Source organism: Temnothorax americanus, unplaced genomic scaffold (assembly GCF_048541705.1).
Source record: "Temnothorax americanus isolate GAGA-0224 unplaced genomic scaffold, ASM4854170v1 Scaffold6, whole genome shotgun sequence".
Classification (NCBI taxonomy): domain Eukaryota; kingdom Metazoa; phylum Arthropoda; class Insecta; order Hymenoptera; family Formicidae; genus Temnothorax; species Temnothorax americanus.
This window is the reverse complement of record NW_027509751.1, coordinates 3,411,852-3,433,052: the sequence shown is the minus strand read 5'-3', so window position 1 is coordinate 3,433,052 and position 21,201 is coordinate 3,411,852. Positions and strand designations below refer to the sequence as shown.

Genomic DNA, 21,201 nt, shown 5'->3' with positions numbered 1-21,201 from the left:
GTTCGAGATGCGAGAAGTACTTCCCGATGCTTCGAGAAGAATAGCGTAACATTTTTAAAGACTGTCAACTCGAGCCGAAGATAGAAGAAATTCTAAACAGAGCTCTTCTTTGAAAGCCTAAATAAAACGAGGAGTTGTCCAAGTATAAACCGCCCAAAACAAAATATTTATTTTAGAAATTTCGTGCTCGAAAAATATCACTTTAATTCGTAAGAAATATGGGTATTTTTTAATGCTTGTATTATTTTATATTATTGTTTAATTCACGGATAGAATCTTAGAATTTGTAAAATTAGCTGACACGAGCTACACGCTGTCGATAACTGAAAAGAACATTTTAATTATATAAAAAATAACAGCTGGAAGACTAATTATTCGCGCGTTTCGTGAGAGTCGAATTAATGAATTCAATCGAGCGTCCGTCCACTCCGACTCGTCCGACTTGTTAACGTCGTTATCTGTATATAATTTGCTCGCAATGCGACCGCGATAAGGGCGCGGTCCCAGAAGCTAAATATAAATGGGCACGATATTTATTATCCGCCCGGTGTTGTAATTCACACGACGATATAAATTCGTTTAATCGAGCTCTCTTCTCGCACGCGTGCTCGGCGGCGCGCCGCTTTCATCCCCGGTCCTCGCTCGCTCGACGTCGGTCGCGTTCGCCTTTTAAGATTTTACGCGGTCATAAATAAGCGCGCAACGACGGGCGAAGAACCTAACCGAGCGTGAGACGAATGATGAATCGAGAGGAAAAAAAAGGTCACCGCGCGTATATTTCCCGCAATTATACGAGCAATCGATTTTTACACTCGACGTACATCTTAATCCCGCGCGTAGGTACCCGCACTTGTCGTGAGCCACGCTTTTTTACTCTTCGAGCCTAACGGACACGTCTCGATACAGTTCTCTTTCCGCGACGAAATAGCGCGCCGTAGGCAAATCCGGGAAGTTTGGGCCATTGAACCGTGCTGCTGGCGAACACAATGAGCGACGCCGAACACGGCGTAGACACGGCCACTGACCGGTGCTCGGTACACCCGGAGCCCCCGGTCGCCGATATCCCCGTCCGATATCGTCGCGCGTTCCCCGTGCAGGAAATTGGCCCAAGGGTCGTGACCGGGTATCGACGTTACGTCAAAGTCGCGTCAATCATACTATCAACATTATGAAATAATTAGCGGCGTCACCGCGCAGAAGAGCGATACACGATCGATCAACGGCATTTCAATCCAATCGCCCGTAATTCCAGAGTCCGCGAGGGGGTAACCGGAACATGCACGCACGCACCACTCCCATCAACATTTCGCGTCACGTAGAGCGTAGTCGGTCGCGTCTGCAAAAAAGCGCCGCACACGCAAATCCGAGTCACGACGACGCGGTGTTCGGAGACAAGGTGGTCGACCGCGAGATACCAGCGGCAAGATTTATCGGAGGAATATCGGACGGTCTTCGTTGTTTTTACCCAGCATGAAAATAACTATCGTTTCCCCACTTTTGGTAAAAAGCGTTTTGTACACAAATTCTGTGACACGAGAATCAATAATATTGCATAAATAAAAACATAAATAAATTATTTGTTAAATCTGCCCGTTAAAAATGGACAAGATGATAACAAAGATATTAAATTATTCGATTTGAGAAATGGAATACAATGGAATAGTTTCTTGATAATTCAGTGAAGTAAATAATTAAATTTATCTCTCGTTAAATAAAGACAACCGAGATTTCCCGCGAAGAATTTCCAGCGATTACTTCATCGATTCGTCTGATTTATAATTTAACTCATTTCAGTCTATGACCGTATTATTTTTTACCGACATGGCATTCCGTTCACGAGACAGATGTACATCACTTTAAATTAATTTTTGTGGAATGTAAGTAACACGATTGTATTGCCTCGACCCGCTTCTTCCTTCCTTCACCGCGTACGTGATAATGGAGACGTGACAAATGCCTGAGAAGGTTTAGACGCTTCGCGGACATAAGAATGCGTGAAGAGACAATTTAAGGGAATTAAGAGTTAATTGCCTTGAATTGAAAATTTCGCCGCCAATTAAAGCGAAACGAGCGCATTACTTAGAAATAGAAAAACGTGTCAGCCCGGCTGAAACTATGCGACGAAGAAGTCGCTAGATAATACACATTTCGGACAAACAATCTCCCTAAAAGAATAATTAACGAGTCTTATCGCGTCGTATTACCGATTAACCAGCACACTTGATGCGGCGTTTACGTTATCCAATGATAAATATGACAATTATTAAAACGTCATAACGAGAATTGGCAACAAGTCGGAAATGAATCATTAGATACGGGAAAACTTTTTCCGCTAATTGCTCGAGAAATTTCAATCCGCGTGCTAGGCGCTTCTCGACGTGCAATAGATAAACCGGTCGGCGCGAAGCAATAGGACTTTACAACCACAGCACGACCGTGTCATAATATGCTCAACAATGTCATGTCGCTATTACGAGACGCACACAACTGCGCTTGCACGCGGTTGCATACTACCACTTGAAATTCCTTAATGACTCCGGAATGCTGGGCCGTTCGAAGGGAGTGAAAGTCGCGGCTGAACAGCTGAAGCTCGCGGTGATACTCGCGATGACTCGAAGTGTCTCGAAGGTTGCACGGAGAGTGAGACGTTCTCTCTCTCTCTCTCTCTCTCTCTCTCTCTCTCTCTCTCTCTCTCTCTCTCTCTCTCTCTCTCTCTCTCTCTCTCTCTCTCTCTCTCTCTCTCTCTCTCTCTGCATGTACCCGCTAATGCCGCGATACATATCGGGTGTACCATAAAATTGTTATATAATCGTCGAACAAATACAGAACAATATAATTGCCTAAATATATATTATTAATTAGAAGATAAATGACCGTCAAACTCGTTCGGAGGATAATAAGATGCGACAACTGCCCGGTTCATCAAGGTTACATTAGTGTCGGCAACGAGACGATACCGGCTATAAATATCTAGAATTCTTCCGTGAGAGAGAGAGCACGGGACCTTCGGTCCGACCCGCGCTATGGAGAATGCATGTTTTCAACTGTCCGAGCGATACGACCGCATCCATCATTCGCGGTGATAAACGACCGCGAGAACGGACGTAAAAATGATCCGCCGATAAAGCAAAAAGTACCGCAAGACGCCCGAGGTCTATAAATAACGTAGCAACACGCTAATGAAGCCCCGTCATTACCATACCCCAACGCGATCGAAGGGGTCTTCGACGACTCGCATTCTTGCTTTCATCAAACCGATTGATAACGCGGGAGAATAACGAACGATGTTACGACGTTATTCTATACGTCGGGCAATAATCAAATAAATCTTTAATAACGCCGCAACTTGTCGACTTGGGCAGTGCGTCGATCGGACGATAAAATTATCGTGCTCGTGTAATATCGGGCGAAGGGCCATTGTCTATCGGGACACACGAGTTGCAGGTCGAAGCCGGAGGCTGCGACGAGGAATCAGGCTGGCTGGCTGGCTGGTTGGCAGGCAGGCAGCAGACAGCAGGCAAGCAGGCAGGCAGGCAGGCAGGCAGGCAACCGGCGGGGATAATTTAACCACGCGCGGAGAGGAGCCGGTTTTCCACGGCGGCCTATCACGAAAGTTGCACGCGCGCGCGCGCGCGCGCGGAGGTACGACGAACCGAAGGGATGAGTCACGGCTGTTCTTCTCTCTTCCCACTCTCTTTCTGTCGCGCCGAGGTCGCGGCGACGACGAGGAAAGGAAGGGAGACCACGCACGCGAATGCGGTTGAAACTGCAGACTGCGGAGGAAGACGAAGAGGAAGGTGGCGACAATGGTGAAGGAAACGAGAGGATCAGCCGTCGCGAGGTCCCGCGGCTACGCGCCTCGCCTACGCGCGCGGTTACGGTCACGAGAAAGGAAGATAAGACAAGGAGCTGCAGAGAGCGAGGGTTAAATATTCGCGAGAGAAGCGGGAAGAAAAGCAAGAGCTAGCGTCGCTACTTATTATACATCTGATGCCGGCAAGCCGATCGCAGCTGCCCGACTGCGTTAACCGGAAAGAGTTACGATGATTCATAGCCGCCTAGGGATAATTAAGCATCTTAGTATGCTTTTCAGGATGTAGCTTTAGCAGGTGGATGCAAGTGAAGCGTTGCCTCAGTCTTATCACTTTTATGTTCATTTCCATCAATGTGGATTAACTTTAATCTCGGTTTAACTTACTTTTCATCTTTTTCTAATTCTGAGAAGCAGAAAAGGATAAAAAGTTAAATCGAGATTAAAGTTAATCTACATTGGGGGAAATGAACATTAGTACCTGATCTGTAGATGCAGATACGCAAAATACCCAAACCATTTCAAGAAGAAATGTGTGAATCGTGTCACAGGTAAAATTGTTACAGTTACGTTTGTCGTTATCACACATATTACGCGTTATGATTTACTCTAGTCATTTATTATACCCTTAATGTCTGTCCAAGAATCGATCGTAGTCCAATCGAAGTTTCTAATGCGACTAGTCCTATCACGCGCGAGGTCATCGTGCGATCATCGCTAATCTATATAGCTCGATACAATCGCGCTGGTCAAAGTGTAAAACGCGCGTAACGTGGAATAGCTTGTTAAGCCGCGCGACGAAGATTAATAATAACGTCTACAAAGTGAGCTCCATCGTTCACGGAGCTCGTGAAAGGCCCGTCGCGCCGTTGTAATGGTCGCGCCGTCAGCGTTACAAGGTATAACGTGCAGCTGCATAATACTTCATCATTTCCCTGCGCGACAATGATGCGATACCGAAGGATGGCCCTCTCGTCCCGCCGATAAACACGCAAACCGAGGAATCGTGAGCGACGTTAACGAATAACTTTGTTAACGCGAGCCCCCTCGCGTCGAGTCGTATCATTTCTACCAAATAAATCTCCGATAATCGCGAGCGCCTTCGAGATTTGTCGAGTCCCGGGGCCAATTAAGCACCGTCTGAGAGCCCTCGATTCCGTGACGGCTATCGCGTGCGGCCGTCCGCGATTATCTCTCCGCGCGCGCGGTGCACGCGGATCGCGGCGCACGAACTTCAAGGGAAACACGAAGTGCCACGCTTGATCAAACATAGGCCGTTATTGGCCGAGACTTTTTCGACCTAGCCGGCTAAATCGATTATTCGGTCGTGGCGATTATACGGGCGGGAAAAGATCGAGGAAGTCGGAACGGGGTCGCGGGCGATTCATTGCCGCGGCTCGTAAAGCCGATCGCCCTGTTTTTTTTCCCCCCCGCGTTGCGATTGTACCACCACCTACGCTACCTTGCCGTGGAACTTGGTCAGGGCGCTGCGATACGTGTTTCACGAGAGTCGTTCGATGAGCGCAAAAATATCTCACTCACAACGAGCAACAACGCAGCGCGCTATCGAGACGCTTTGCGAGTAACGCGCGAGTTTTACTCGTCGTCGCATCGATAACAAGGAGTGGCAATATCGGCAAATTTGAAAATTGGCAACTTTGTTTTTTCGAGAATAACGCAACGCAAACGCGCAGCGCGATATCAAAGAGCGGCGTAATTATAGCTCGAACGAAATTGAACTCGATATACGCTCTCGTGCGCGAGAGCGCGATAATGTTTAACGCGAACACGCCTGATCGATGTTATAAAATTTGGTAGAAGAGTAAAATTATCCAATTACGCGTTACCGAGAGTTAAATTACGCAAAATGTTTCAATTACGAATATCCGAGAGTAAGGTTTCCAGGTGAGCTATCGGATAACGAGAAAAAACTTCCTCGCAAATGTATTGTCTCGCTCTCCCGAATTTTGCAATCGTAGCGATAGAGATATAAAGTTCTGTTAACGTCAAAAATAGTTCTGTTTGTTTTGAGAAGCACAGTGTGTTTTCGCAAGTAATTTCCTGTCGCTCCAACACTTGGAGTAACAATGTATTCGTGTAGATGTTCTCTCGCGACTCACCTCTGCGAGTGGCTCTTCCTTGGTGACGTCTCCATTCTTGGGCGTTTCATCGCGGCTCGGCTTAGTCTTGTCTTTCTTGCTGAAGCTGATCGACCTGAAGGACCACTTTTTCTTCTAGAAAACGAGAAAAGACCATCCGATAGCGATCGGCAGACTCATCGCGGGTAATTGCGCGTTGTATAGGTACTTGGCGAAAATTAAACTTCTAAATTAAAATGAACAACTGACTGACACGCGAATAGGTCTCGATGTACGAGACGGGACGTGAGGAGAATTTATTTATTTGTCATCGAGCACGTAATTAAGCCTGGATCGGCGAGTCGCCTTACCTTATCCTTCTTTTTGGTTTCCTTATTGTCTGGAGAGGTGGCAGTGTTCGGACTGGCAGGGGTGGCCTCTGTGGGCGTCGTGACCTCTGCAACCTCCGCGGGAGAGTCTCCAGACGATTCTGGCTTCGTCTCCTCGGCTTTTACTTCTTCTTGCTGCGGTTGCTGAAAGCAGAGGTAAAGTCTTCCTTCGAATTTGGTCCTCTGAGATGTAAAGTTAATCCTACGCGAATGAGTGTCTTCGATTCGAAATGCGAACGATAAAGATACTTTTCATGTACAATGGATATGTAAACATGTCTTACGATTACGACAAATATAAATCGTCTGAAATTCTCGAAATCAGTCAGAATAATATGAATTGTCATAAATAGTACTTTACCCTAGTGTAGAGATTTCCTTAAGCATGAAGAACATGAACGAGAATAAGATATATAAGCAAGATATATAAGCAAGATACATACCACGTCGTAAATTGTAAATCCTATATCGTAAATCGATACTCTGTAAAGCTACAATGTATGACTTCCCGCGGTGATTCTTCCGAGTTCAACCATTTTGCAAAATGATAGCGCTCGAGCAGTTGATACGTGGCTCGTCACGACACGCGATATATTTAAAGTCGTTAAAGAGAGACCTAGCATTTCCCATGTCATCCTAAAATCCGTGTATGCCTTTTACAACTTCATTACTTTGCTTTCACTATGTTATCATTAACGAAACATCGAATTTCGCAAATTACATTGCCAAGAACTTTGAAGAGGGTGCAATTATGATAATCATCAAAAAGCTGATTAAAAATTGAGATTAATTTTTCATAGATTTAAATTAAGAACCTAAAAGTGTAATGTCACACAAAAGCGTTAAACAAATTACCTTGATGCTTCGCTAATTCACCCCGAAACTCAAGTCATACCAATTTATGCGAAAATGTAGAAGCTACGCAACATTGAAAATTTCATTATCTCATTTCTCGTAAACTATAGCTGAGTAAAACTGATTACACGGACAGGCTTTTCGCCCGCGAGCGTATACGTTTCCGTGATGATACTTGTATATAGTCGTTGAAAGTTTCTCATCTTGCGTCCGGAAGTACCGCAGGCACTCCGGAATGAAGTCGCTTAACTCTTTCCCATCGTATTCCGAGGCCCATCACTTATAAATAATATCAAACTTCCGTGAACCGGGTTAGTTTTCCCGGAAAGCGCATAGTGCACAACGAGCTGCACGACACGAGAGGTTTCTTTGTCCCGGATCCTGAAAGGCCCTCGACGGTCTCTCTCGTCTTAACGGCGAAGTGTGCAGCTTACCAAACTAACCGAGAAAAGTGCGACCGACACAAGAGCTCGTCGGCCCATCTTTGCCAGAAAAAGTTCGCTGGAGTCGATTAGATTTCGAGGGTCGAGCCCTGAACCCCCGGAATTTCCCAGCCTCCATAGAAATAATTGCATACTTGATCCAGTTACGATAAGACAAACAAGCCAATAAAGAATTAGAAAAAAAATCGGGTACGAGAGAGAGAGAGAGAGAGAGAGAGAGAGAGAGAGAGAGAGAGAGAGAGAGAGAGAGAGAGAGACTTCCATTAACATAAATTGCGAGTGACTTGTGATAATCAAATTAGGATAAAATGCCATTTACGTCCGGGCTTGGATCTTAGTAGCCTAATATTATTTCTGAGTGTATACATATTTATTTTCTCATTTATTAAACTGCGTGCCGATTCTTTGTCGGACTAAAAAATTGTTCGAACATTAAAATCTCTTTTCTACCCCTCAAATTAAAACGATTAAATTTTTAATACTATAAGCATCTAAATAATTGCAAAGAATTTATTGCGACTTATTATTTTTCTACCGAATTTAGGTACTTCACTGAAGTGACTTGTTGAATTTATGTACAAGTGTTAATCCACGTATAATTATCCTTGAAAACGTGAAAACTATCTTGCAAATTTGCGAAAAAAATTCTAGACTCCTCGAGCGAAAAATAATGCGACGTAATCGTTCGTTACCTCGGTGTATGTAATTATGATTCATGGCGCAAAGCAGGCGGACAGAATAATGCTTCGTTAAAAACGCTTCTTCGAAGCTGGCCGAAAGATCCCTCGGCATTGTCTCCCTAAATTTTGCGATTCATCCTCCTTCCGTAAACTAAAATTATTTTCTCCTATTATTAAAATTATTGTCTTCGCATTTTTTCACTTTCGCGTAGATATATAATTTTTCGTCCCAAAGTTTTATTCCAAAAATCGAAACTTTTATTTTCCGCCAGCGCTGACTTTATAGCTATATTTAGCTGCTTCTATTCCTTCATTTCCAATTTCTGATCGATAAAGCTGCTAACCGCGACGGCAAATATTGTCCGAGTCGAATGAAACAACGCGTGAATGGCGTTTTGCAAGTCGAGGCAGGTGACTGGTCGATTGCACAAACAACGAGCTACTTTATTATCGATGCGAATACGCGGGAACAATTCCACACGTTTATCCGAGATACGCAAACACGTACGTACGTACGTACGTGCGTCGCGATGCGATGCGATAAAACAACGCAACGGCCAATCAAGCGACCGTTCCACGACGTCGTTTAAGAACGATATAAATCCGACGTGGGCGTTATATATGGTAGATTTCCTGATTTACAACGGACTGGGAGAGGCACGACGCGCTGTCACATTCGATTACAACTAACGCGTATGCACAACGTCGTTCTCTGCATGCCTCTCTCTCTCTCGCTTTCTCCTTCTCTTCTCGTCCGCATCGCCGTCTCTTCCATAACGACGGCGAGACGAGGCGAATCTCCTCAGACGCGTTTTGCGCGCATTATATTATATGTAAATATCGGCTTATTTCTGCATTCACGAGACGCGCAACGACGACGAGTCTCGCTGTATCCGCGGCGAAGACGAGATACGAGCAAAGACAGAAGAAAAGACAAAAAAAAAGAATGGCCGGAAAACGGAGGTCCGAAAAAGACGAGAAGCAACTGCGCCGGGATATTCTCCTCGACGTAAGTGCCTGGGTACAATGGCACGAATATGGGGGACTCTGCATATTAATATGAACTACAAAACGTTGAGGATAAAAAGTGGATACCCACCCAAGTCAACAAACGCAAAAAAAATAGGTAAAAAATTTCGGAACGAAAGATAGAAAAACGAGTTGCGATTTTGCTATTATTTGGTACCCAAAAAAGTAAAAAAAAATCGTGATAGGATATATAACGCGAAAGCGAATCGAGCTGCGTTTTTCAAGCTGCGCTTCTCTATAAGTATGAATATTGCATTCAGTGTGTAAAACGAAAGAATGAATTAAGATTCCGCGCGCGGATCGTATTACCGAAGACGCAGGCAAATAATAATAATGAGCGTCGCGTCGAGAGGCCGATATATTGGAATTCGGAGGCCACACGAGTTTACCACTAATTAATATTCAAAGATACGCGGCGCGCGAGCAACCTTGCGCGGCGGATAAAGACGCCGGATCGTCGCGCAGCCTGATCGCACCGCGCAATATTGAAATACGAAGGAATCCACGGCACGGGACGCGCAGCGCGGGCTTTAAAGCGAAGGCCGAGAGATTTCCACAATAAATTCCTCGGCGCTGCAGCGGACGTGCATATGTGAATACGCATCATCTGTCCCGCGTACGCAGTTTCTATAACGAATTCCCAAGCGTTGAGTAATCGTCGCATATGCGATATGATACCGCCCGCCGTGAAAACGCCACGCGATCGCGTAAAGCGAGAAATTACACGCAACGCGGGGCGGTTAAATTTAACCGTTAAAATACTCGGCTGGGGAGGTATTTACACCGCGTTTTAATCGAGAAACCGCGTTTCACCGGAGCTGGAGACCGCGAAAGAAGATGGGCGTTACCCGCGATGATGCTGCTCGCTAGACGGAGGAAACTCGCAGGAATTCAGACAGGTCAGATATGCAATTACTGGCGGCAAAGCAGATGAGTCGTATTAATTAATAAAGCGCGTTCGTTCCGAGCTATGCGAGCTACATGTATGATGATTCATCAACGAAACGCGCGGCGCCGAGATATCACGATGTTCGCGCGGTATTAATTATACACGTGAAATACTTTGGCTTAATTTCCGTATACGATATATTCCGTGCGGCCGATTCATCTCGTTCGGAAAGGAGAAGATCGATAGGCGGATCAACATCCTTTTGCCATCTATGATGTTAATCGCGTATAATATATCTCTATATCGATGTGTGTTGCAGTCTACAAGTTAATTATAGAAATCAGAAAGATTTGTGAACCCACGAGATACAAAGCACCCTGCAATTTAACTGTCGACCGCGGAGCGGAGCGATACATAAATCATTAATAAATTTCAGCCTATTAGTGTCACGTTTTTCTTTTTAGTCGATAATATCGAGATTCGATATCAATCAAATTATAATTCTCTTAATTTTTATAAAATGATAAACAATGACCTCGTAGATTATTTTGTATCAGGTACCATTATGCATATATTATTTTTTATCGCATATATTATCTTTCACGGTAGAATCTTTATCGCACGTTCAGGCGTCCATCCGCGACGCACAGATGAGTCACGGCCAAGGTTGCGATCCACGCCTTGCTAGTTACGGATTCGAGCGTGCCCTCTACCGTACACGCACGGTGCACACACACAGTTTATTTCGCGAATATATACGCACGATCGCGCGAATTCTCATTCAAAACAGGCCGAGAGCATCGTGTCGGACTCGTCGTCATATCAGCGCGGCGTATTAAGGGCAGGTGTTCGGCAAGACGTACGGGTTGACTCTTAAGCAGATCGCGTACACGCACCTGCCTGAGGATTTGGTAAGATTGCGGATAGAGAGCGGCGCGGTACGTCGCCCAGACGCATGGAGACACCGGAGGTAAGCGATGAATATTCATGAGACGCGGGTATAATCTCGTACGTCACACAAACACCGCCGCTTTAATCGCGACGAACTCGAGCGCGATCCGCGATCGAGAATCGTAACACGCGCATAACAACGCAATGTCCTCCTAACAACCGATGCGGAGCGACGGGTAAATCGAGGTAAACCATGATGACGTTATGCTAACGAGATTGACATATTTAAATCTGAATGTGGGTTAAGCAGCAACGCGACGGCAATGAGAAAGAGACACGGCAAACGAGACGCGGAGATTGGAAAGGAGAAACTCCTCGGGGGCCGCGCGGGAATATTTAATCTATAACGGATCGGTTTTACGACATTCTCCTTATCGCATTTATGCAAACACTTCATTAGCGGGGTCTCTCTCTTGCAGCGCAGAAAGAAATTCACGGAACAGAACTCGCCGAGACGCGATGTGACCGCGCGGAATTATTTGAGATGTGTCGGTTGGGGGAATGATCCAGCGATCGTGATACACGCGCGAAATAGTAACGCGAGGGGGAAAAGGGAGGTATAGAGAAGATTTATTCGTGTAGGACAGTTAGGTATGCCTCGGTAAAGAAAAGGTACACGAAGCCGGTACGCGAGCCGCGAGATTACAGTTAGTCGCGGGAATCGGCGAGTGCGCACTCGCACACGGCGAAGTTAGTCAAACGGTATTCGCTCGTTTTTTGTCAAAAATTTAACGGGCATCGCGAAGCGCGAGCTACTCGATTCACGGCCGATGTGTCATGTCGGGACACCGACAGGCACTCGCGATAGCGCGCGAATCGGGAAGCGATGGGCCTCGATGCAAATGAGATTTCGATTGTCGGACGGATAATCGAGATAGACTCGCTGTCGTCTCGCGCGAAAATGATCGACTCGATACGCGAGAAGCGAGCGGATTCATGTTCGATGGAACGATAACGGGACGGCATGACTCAACGTAGCGTATCAAACTAATTTTTCACACGGCCTCTATGGAGACCGTGCTAGAAAATGCGCGTATCAACCTGGCGAAATCTTATTCTTGAAGAAAAGTATCGATTACTTACCGGAGATACGAGGGAAAAGAAGTAAATCGAACGTGCGAAATATTGTTTTCGAGATTCATCCGCTAACGCGAAAGCAAGCTCGATTTGAACCAAAATTCTTGCCGCTGCTTTCGAATCGGAATATCTTTATGACGAGGGAAAGACATATACTCGCTCGAGTGGTCGAGGTAAGTGACGCCTTAAACCGGCGCGAAATGATGGAGAACGAGAAATCGAAAGAGGAGCAAGAACGACTTGTCGAAAGGAAATGAAAGGAAGGAGAGGATGGTAGTAAAGTGGCGCTCTCTCTCTCTCTCGCGTATCGTCGTATCTGGTGCGTGACAGCTGCCGCCACCGGTCTTGCTCAATCGGGGAAATATCAAGTTTCAAGGCAGGGGGAGAGGGTGGTATTTCGAGATATAAACCGCCGCGAACTTATGAGATTCGAGTCGAGAAGAGTGAAAGAGAGAGCGAGACAGAGAAAGACCCAAAAACTTTGCACGACGGAATTGACAATTTGACACACGCGCCATCAATTTTTCGAGTAGGGCTACTTCGAAGTAGGAAAAGTTCGAAAAACTAAATTGCTTCGAGAACGTTCACTCCAGTTCGGGCAAATAAAAAATACGGTTTTATAAATAGTAAATACCTTAAGCTAAAAGGTTACAATTAGAATGCTGCAGTGTTTTTCGCACATTTTCATAAAATTTGGAGTTCGATAAATCAATCGATCGTAAGTGCGTGCAGTAGTTTATATGGAAGGGTAAAAACCACAGTAGTGTAAGTCAAATTTTTAAAAATATTTTCTCGTGTGCATAGATGCAATCTGTACAATATATAGATTGCATCTATAATATGCACCCAAGAAAATATTTTTAAAAATTTGACTTACACCACTATGGTTTTTACCCCTCCATATCATGTAATTATAATTAAAGAAACTGGAAGAACTAGTTGAACAGATTAAACGCGAATGGAATCTTAAAAATGCGCACGAATACGAATTCATCCGCGTTGCTTGTCTAGTCTACGTAACGTTAATATGCACTTTGTAAACGCTAATCCGTATCAACGCGCGATGGTCAATTAATCGCGAACGTACGAGCTTTCCGTTTATAACGCATCTTATGTAACGCCACGATTATCGGCCATCGAGCCGATATGCGCGCTTGAGCGGTCATTGAAGCGATGCAATGATCCTGTGAAGAGGAGATCAGCGCGCGCTGATTCTCGCGTTCATGAGTTATAACTCGGTACGAGCAGGAAATCGATCGTTATCGAAGGTAGGCCGTTCTCGGACCTGCGAGTGAGGTAGCATTTCGCCTAGGTCATGCCCAAGAATAGTCAACCCCGGATGTCGTAAAGGCGACACTTGACGCGCGTCCCGCATCAAGTCCGGTTTATACGGCGCTCTTTTGTCCGGTGCCAAATAATTCCTCGGGGGGACGCGGCAAAGAACGCATCGACATCAGGAACGGAGAAAAGAGCGATAAAAACAGCGTGCGCTGTCACTGTCGCACTAATCAATTAATTGCTAACGTAAGCCACTAATCGTAATGTAATTTACTTTCTAAATAGATGTATATTGCGATGTCGCTAATAACGCGTGTAAATTCTGTTTTAGCGATACTTGCCAGAATCTTAAATTGAAGAAAATATCTCTCGTTAGCGATATATATTATTATCATTACATTATGACTTTATTATAACATCTCGGGAAATATTACGTATCAACGTCAAACACGCTATACTCTACTAAAATAATTTGATGGTTGTATAATACATTGTACATTATTTGATGATTTATTATTATTAGCTATTTTACACGCACATTTTTAATAATGAAGATGCCGATAAGTATAGGTAACACAGTGCAAGAAGGTGATACGCCGTCGCTTTCGACGAATTGATTAAGATTAATGATTCGTCGACGCGTGCAACCTCCACCGGATGAATCGTCTCAGCGAGATAAGCTTCGAAGTAGTATACCTACGACTTTTACGAGCAAACGCGTGATTCAGCACGCGCCCATTGTAAGCCGTTCACGTATAATCCGAACGAGATCATTGAGAAATGGTCGATAATTGAGCGAGTGACTCACCCGCCGCGCAAAGCGATTCGAGAATGTCAATAATCAAGCGAAGAGCGAGTGGAGGAGAGAACGTGGCATTTAACACGCCACGTTATTTAATTTGCCCTCGCACTCAAGAAAAATAATTATACGCGTGAAACGAATCGAAATAGTGTAATCGAGAGGAATTTCGCGGCCTGCCCAACGATAGGCGTGCTCATGTATGATCAATCAAGCCGGAAATTCGAGTCAATAGCATAAATTTTCTCGAGTGAAATGTTCATTAATAACGAAATCGTGCTCTAATACGGTATTAATGTATGCCTCGTAATGAAAAATTATCGCAAAATTATACGAACTTCGAATGCAAATATGATCATATCGCTCGGACTGAAATCGAGGTAATCACCTGCGCAAACAATTAACCTTAATGCGATCGACATGATTTTAAGATAATATGCATACAAGACCCATATGGTACGAACAGAAGCTTAACGTCAAACGAACTTTATTTAGTCTAGTCGCCAAATAAAATCAAACTATAAAAAAGTTAAAAATAAACCTTAAAATTCTCTCGACAAAGCTCCTTTTTATTTTCTTGCAGAAATGTAACATAATATTATATTCATCAATTAATTTAAAGCCTACAAATAAGTAAACATACATATATATATATATATATATATATATATATATATATTTACCGCGCGATTAAAACCTCTCAATTAAAATCGCTCTTCAATATTTCGGCTTAAAAGATATCGCCTCGACGAGGCGATAAAAACTTACCTGCTCCTTATCCTTTTCGGTAGTCTCATCTTTGTCCTTTTCTTTGTCCTCGGTGGAGTCCGTGTGCGGCGCTATGCCGTTGGTGGTAGGCTTCGTGTCGGCCTCCTCGATCCTCTCCAGCTTGCCATCGCCAGGTGCAGCCGCGTCGCCGACGACGCCACCTTCGGCGGGTATTCCCTCCTTCTTCGGCGTCGTCGTTATGTCCACGGACCTCTTGCTCTGTCTCGCTCCCATGTTTGCTTCTTACCTTCTCGTGCCACCTGTCTTTATCTCACTTGCTTTCTGGGTACCAGGTGGTGTCCAGCTAAACCGTCCTGCAATCAAAACAAGAGAAAAGATCGATTAAGATATATTTTGCCAAATTTTCCAAGACACGATAAAAAGTAAAACCAACGACTTAGAACGTACTAACGATGAAATTAAGAGCGAAAGGAGTTCGAGAAAGCGAGAGCTGGTAAATCCGCGTTTGTTCGGGTTCTGCAATTTTACGCAGTTATTTGCACGCGTTGATTTGCACAGCGGTTTCGCCGCCGCGGATAAATTCATCCGTCTCGCGATACGCGAAGGAGCGGGAATTAAACTTTCACCGTAGCGGAGATACATCGGAGATCCTCTCGGCGAATACTCGCTCAGTGTCGACGAACGGAGGATCTGGTTATAAGGACATGCAAATCGGAAATGCAAGCGGTCGCGATTCGAAAATGACGCAACTTACATTCACCTGCGCCAGATTGATCCGATAAGCGAGATTTATAGTTATCGATTCGCAGCCACGCCCTTCGTAATTAATAACGACTTTCGTGCGGATTGTGAAGGTATCTCTCTTTCTCTCTCTCCTCCCTCCCCCTATTTTTCTTACCGGAAATTTTTTCTTAATAATTTATTCGTATCGTATACGACAAACGTCAAATGGCTGGACGATAATGAGCCCTACGAGAGACACAGTTCAGAAAACAAAGAACAAACAGCTAGCACAACGGAAAAGCTCTTCCATCGAGAAACAACTAGGCATTGTTCTATCCAAGGATTCGCTTGTATTCGTTTCCGTTATACGTATTGGCTAAAACGCGAAAAAAAGAGCTTGGAAATACCAGTAAACGCGTGAAGGCATTTTTGTCAACAGTATCGAAGCTATCATTTATACAAAGCGTTATGTTACAGACAACTGTTAGGGCCATTCTACAATACGTCGCGAACGATTGCCAGTTGCTGTCGCCAAAAAAGGTTAAAATTCGCCAACTCTCTTTTGACAACCGCAACTGACAAGCGCAACCGGAAATAACCGAGAAAATAACACTTTTCAACTAACAGTTGCCATCTCGTTTGCGACGTATTGTAGAATAGTCCTTAGATCACAAATAACAGTACGCACTATATCGCCTTTTGATCGAAGTAAATATCCAACGTCGAGATGATTCGAGCTATTATTCGCGCTATTATCTTTCTCCATTCTAGGACACTGAACTGGAGATATCAAGTTCGGAGCACACGTCGCCGACGAAAAAGTACAGATCGCTTTTATTGCATTACCCGCGGCACTCGGAGACGAACAGAAATACACGTCGCCGTCACGATTCTAATTATCCTCGGAAGAAAAGAAAAAACAGCTGGTTGGAAGCTCGTCGGGGAGCGCGAACGAGAATAACGGTATGTACCGCGGCGATGATTTCGCTGGTAACGAAAGCGGAAACGCGCGCCGCGCCGCGCCGCGCCAAGGGAATACGGCTGCGAAAAACTGGCACGGCGTGGCGAAGCGCGCTAAAAGCCATCAGGCTCACCTAGACCACTCGTTTGTGTGCGCGTGTTAACGCGCATTTAAACGACCACGTGGCTCGTGTACGCACGCACGTATCTCGCCGCTGTTTGTATACGTGCGCGCGCGAGCAGCTGATGGCCGCGATGCGTAACGCGGGATCTGTGGTCGCGACGAACTTACGCGAGGTCGTCCTTTGTGTGCCTGCATGCACTCGAGGAGAAAGATCAAGGGAGAAAAACGATCGGGAAGGATACGAAGCGCCATTCCTCAAGCGAATATGTAGAGATGATCGTAGAATGAATAAATTGCGCATATAGTGAAACTATGGCCGGGGTATTCATAGTCAGATCTTATTTCAAGACCGTCGTAAGTAATATCTTAAGACGCTAATACGGCTCTGCGATTGGTTCATGACGTCTTAAGATTGTACTTAAGACGGTCTTAAATATAAGAACCGACTATGAATACCGGCCTATATATCCTTTCTTTGATTCGAGACAGATCTTTCTATAATGAAAATGCCTTACTTAGGGCCAATTTCACGAACCACGGTTAGCTTAATCGACGGTTAAAGTTGACAGAATTGATCAATAGAAATAAATCCACCCTGCTAACTTTAACCGTCGGTTAAACTAACCGTGGTTGGTGAAAGTGGCTCTTATAATGGACTTTAACTCTCTTGTTCGAAATTAACAAAAACTATAAATAAAAGTTTTATTTAAGAATAATAAACTTACTTAAACCGAGACATTATGAAAAGATTTTTTATCTCTTTAAATTCCAAGTATCAATTGTAATATTTAATGTATTATCATAAAAGATGTTTGTAGAAACTTCTGTCATTAATATAAAACTTAATTGATATAATTAAATATTCTCTTTTATTCTCTATCGCAATAAATTATAATAAAATAGGGGTCCTTATAAGATAAGTTCAATATAACGGCAATAACAAGTAAACGCACCATCCACATTAATACACTTTTATTTCGGTTTAAAGTACGCAGTTTTCCATATAGTCGCACAGAATTCGCTCGTAATGTGTAAAATGCCTCGTGACCGATATATATCTGATAATCTTTTAAGCGTTTCTCCTCGACACTTGACGTTAATGTTTAAAAAATCGATAGCCTGTGCTCTAGTCAATAGCTCTTATCAGCGTTAAGTAGGTATAGCAGCTCTCGTTTAGACATATCTGTCGGCAATGTCTCGTCGTTATCATATACTTGTACTATCTATTTCCACTTACATTTTGTTAGATATATTTATATCGATGAGTCCTGAATTTCGATTATGCGCAGAAATCTTACGAATGCGGCACGAATAACGTCTGAATTTCCATCATATCCGCGCGTATTTTCCGCGGATCTTCGCCGGGGGGAAAAAAAAGTCCCATTAACGAGACGATTTTTATCGCGCAAAACGCGCGGCGAAATTGGCTTTCTGCTTTCTAGCGGCGATTCATTTCCGGAATAAATTCGCCCGGCGCATTCCTCTCGCGCTACACGTCGCAGTTAAGTTACGCTGAACGAATGAAAGTCAGTGAACAAACAGTTACGTTTAGCGCTAATTGAGCGACGAAAGCGTACGGAATGTAAATTGATTCTCCCCGCGATTGGATTTCGTTTCGCGAAAACAGGAGCTGCGCGCGCGTCAATGCGCAGTCGGAGCTCTGTGAAGCGACCGTATAGCTGATGTTGTAGCTATATCACTGTCACCGCATAATGCCATTTGTTTCAAGGTATCCTATTCACGGTGCATTGCACCTCGCGCGCTATAGCTCCGCACTGTGTATCGGCTGACACACACCACACGCGTCTAGCTGTCGCGCGTGCGTCGGATGACGGATCCCGAGACGGAAACACGATGTGACACAATATTGTTACCTCCGCGAGAATTCCTCGCGCAGCTCCGCTCGCTCGTAATTTTTGACACATTCCGTCACCACTCGGTTAACGAAGTTTAGCAACACGGTCGAGAGATACCGGACGGTCGTTTGTGCCGTCGACAAGCTCGCGCACAAGTGTATTCCTATACAAAGATTATAATTAATAGACGACAATCTCTCGAAATGAATCCTCTTCACCGGAGTGGGCAGAGTAGAAGCCGTTATTACGATTCGTCTTCGCCTCCGGAAATAATGCCGCCCTTATTATGGACTAACGAATGGTATGTTTCCCCTCCGACACAGCCAAATTTTCGGAACCAATTGCAGTACGCTCCACACAAAAGCTCGTCACGTCCGCGTCGTCGAGAGGGAGACGATAGCGTTGCGCGCGTTCCGCTTCGTTTCACCTTTGTTTCTTCCTGGATTATCGAATTAGTGGAGTAATTCATGTAATTTCCACGTCCCCCTCTCTTCGCGATCAATTAATTCGCGCATACACTCCTAAAAATTGCACGTTTCGCGCGAGGCTTCCCGAAAGATCTCACATACCGGAAGGAAGACTCATCGTCGAGGCATCCGTAAAAATAGGCAAACAAGAAGACATAATTAGCGTCTTGCTATATTAGGCGACGGCAGGAAGAGTTTCGACAAATATTTATGTTATCCCATATCGCGCTTGTGCGCACCACGTGGGAGTCATGCGTCCCGCGAAGCGTTACGGTAAGAAAATAGCTCTATCGTACGCTCGAGAAGCGCCGTAGATCATCACACGTGTCGATTTACTGAGGGGAGAACGTGGGAAACGGAAAATCGTCTCCGGGAAAATCGAAAGATTATATTCTCATTCGAGCCGCGAGCTCTCTTTCTCTCCGCTTCGCGTCGCTCGTTAATCGCACAATTCGAAGCGCGAATTTCCGGCGGGCGGTGGAGGAAGGTCACGGAGGCGTATCGCGGACGCGAACGCTATATTTAGAAGCGTGTGTGACATCGAATCGCGAGATAAACGTCGACGATCGACCGCTGTGTTGTTTGCGCGTGGAAGAACGAAACGCGCGCGTGCACTCGCGCGAACGCGTTTCTCTCTCGGCTCAAAGTTCCCCGCGATAAAAATAGTCTCCCGGCGGAGAAAGAAAATTCATCGCCGCGCGAAAGAAAGAGAGACACGCTCTTCCGAGTCGATCCACGCAACGGAGAGCGTGTGTATGCTCTCCTTACATTGTTATTTATTTTTCTTGTGTTTTCGAATCTCTCACTCGCTCTCTCTTTCTCCCCGCGGTCTGCCGCGCCTTGTCTTTCGCATCAACAATCTCGTACACGGTCCTATAATATCGCGGCAACCATTTATATCATCCTCGGAGAGGAGCGACTGCGCAAGAACTGGTAACGCGAGATGTCTTGCATAAGAGTAACGATAATTGAACAGATATTTTTTCACGTTTTAAGACTTTGCCGCGCGTATTTAGCTTGCGCGCTCGGTAAATCGTGAGCAATTTACTACGCAAGTATTATTAGGTCGCGCACCCCTCGCGTTAATATAAATCGCGGTTGTACAAAGCAATTTTCCGAAGTAGGATAGACATTCCGCTGCTTATTCACTCACGAACACGACGAATATAGCATCCAAGTTCCATATGCCGTTCGGAACGGCATTATTCTTGATCAAATTTAAGATTTTGTAATCGAACATTTATAAAACCATTCTTCACGGTGACGATAAAATATGAGTAAAAAGAATAAAAAAATATCTGACAGGCTTGACGAAATTCATCAAGTCAAATCCGATAACGGTGTCGTAACAATTCTCTTTTACACGACGCCTTCTCTCTTTTATTCTCTCAAATAAATAGTTTCGCGGCGCGCGCGTTGCGAAACAGCGTTGCGCCGCTCGAGGCCGCGGAGATGGAAATGCGCACGCGAGAAGGCGCGTTGAAGTTGAATATACACCGAGCGAGTCGTTACGGTCGCCAGCGAGTGCGCGATACATCGGAGAATAGATTCCGCGATCTTCTCGCGGTGGTCGCGATTCCGCGGCAGGCAGGCGAAAGTTGCGCGAAAAAAAGCGCGAAAGGCGATTGCGAAATAAAGCCTACGAAGTACGAAGACGAAACACAGCTCCTTCCTTCTTTTCCCCGTATTTATCTGCTTCGTATACGGAGAGCGAACGAGCAGCGCGGCCGAGGTATAATGAGCGCCGAGATTTCTTTCGGTCGTATCGCTCAATTGATTAATAAGCGCGCATTCAGAGGTCGATGCCGTCTATTAAGGCGTTAACAGCGACATAACGACCGCCGTCGGCCGTCGTTGTGTGAGAGACGTCCTCGCCGGCGATAACGCCAACGATAAGCACGATGCACCGAGAAGAAAACAAACGGAACGATCAGCCTATTATATGGGACTATACTATAATGAAACGACGACGACGGACGACCGAGAAGCCGGAAAATTGGATACCTCGCGGCGCAATTTCAAGGTTGCGCAGGTGCATAAATAGGCGTCGATGACTCCGGAAT

The 21,201-nt window shown here is 45.0% G+C and overlaps 1 protein-coding gene across 2 annotated transcripts in view; it reads right to left on the bottom strand.

Moving 5' to 3' along the window:
• Positions 1-21,201, bottom strand: part of LOC143905043 (uncharacterized) — a 95,403-nt gene that overhangs the window by 28,037 nt on the left and 46,165 nt on the right. For both annotated transcript variants that reach the window (XM_077420152.1, XM_077420154.1), the window contains exons 2-4: positions 15,048-15,361; positions 6,261-6,422; positions 5,932-6,045 (exon numbers count right to left, since the gene is read on the bottom strand). In XM_077420152.1, coding sequence (XP_077276278.1) covers positions 5,932-6,045; positions 6,261-6,422; positions 15,048-15,281 — 510 coding nt within the window. In that variant the 5' untranslated portion in view covers positions 15,282-15,361. The remainder of the gene's footprint in view (positions 1-5,931; positions 6,046-6,260; positions 6,423-15,047; positions 15,362-21,201) is intronic.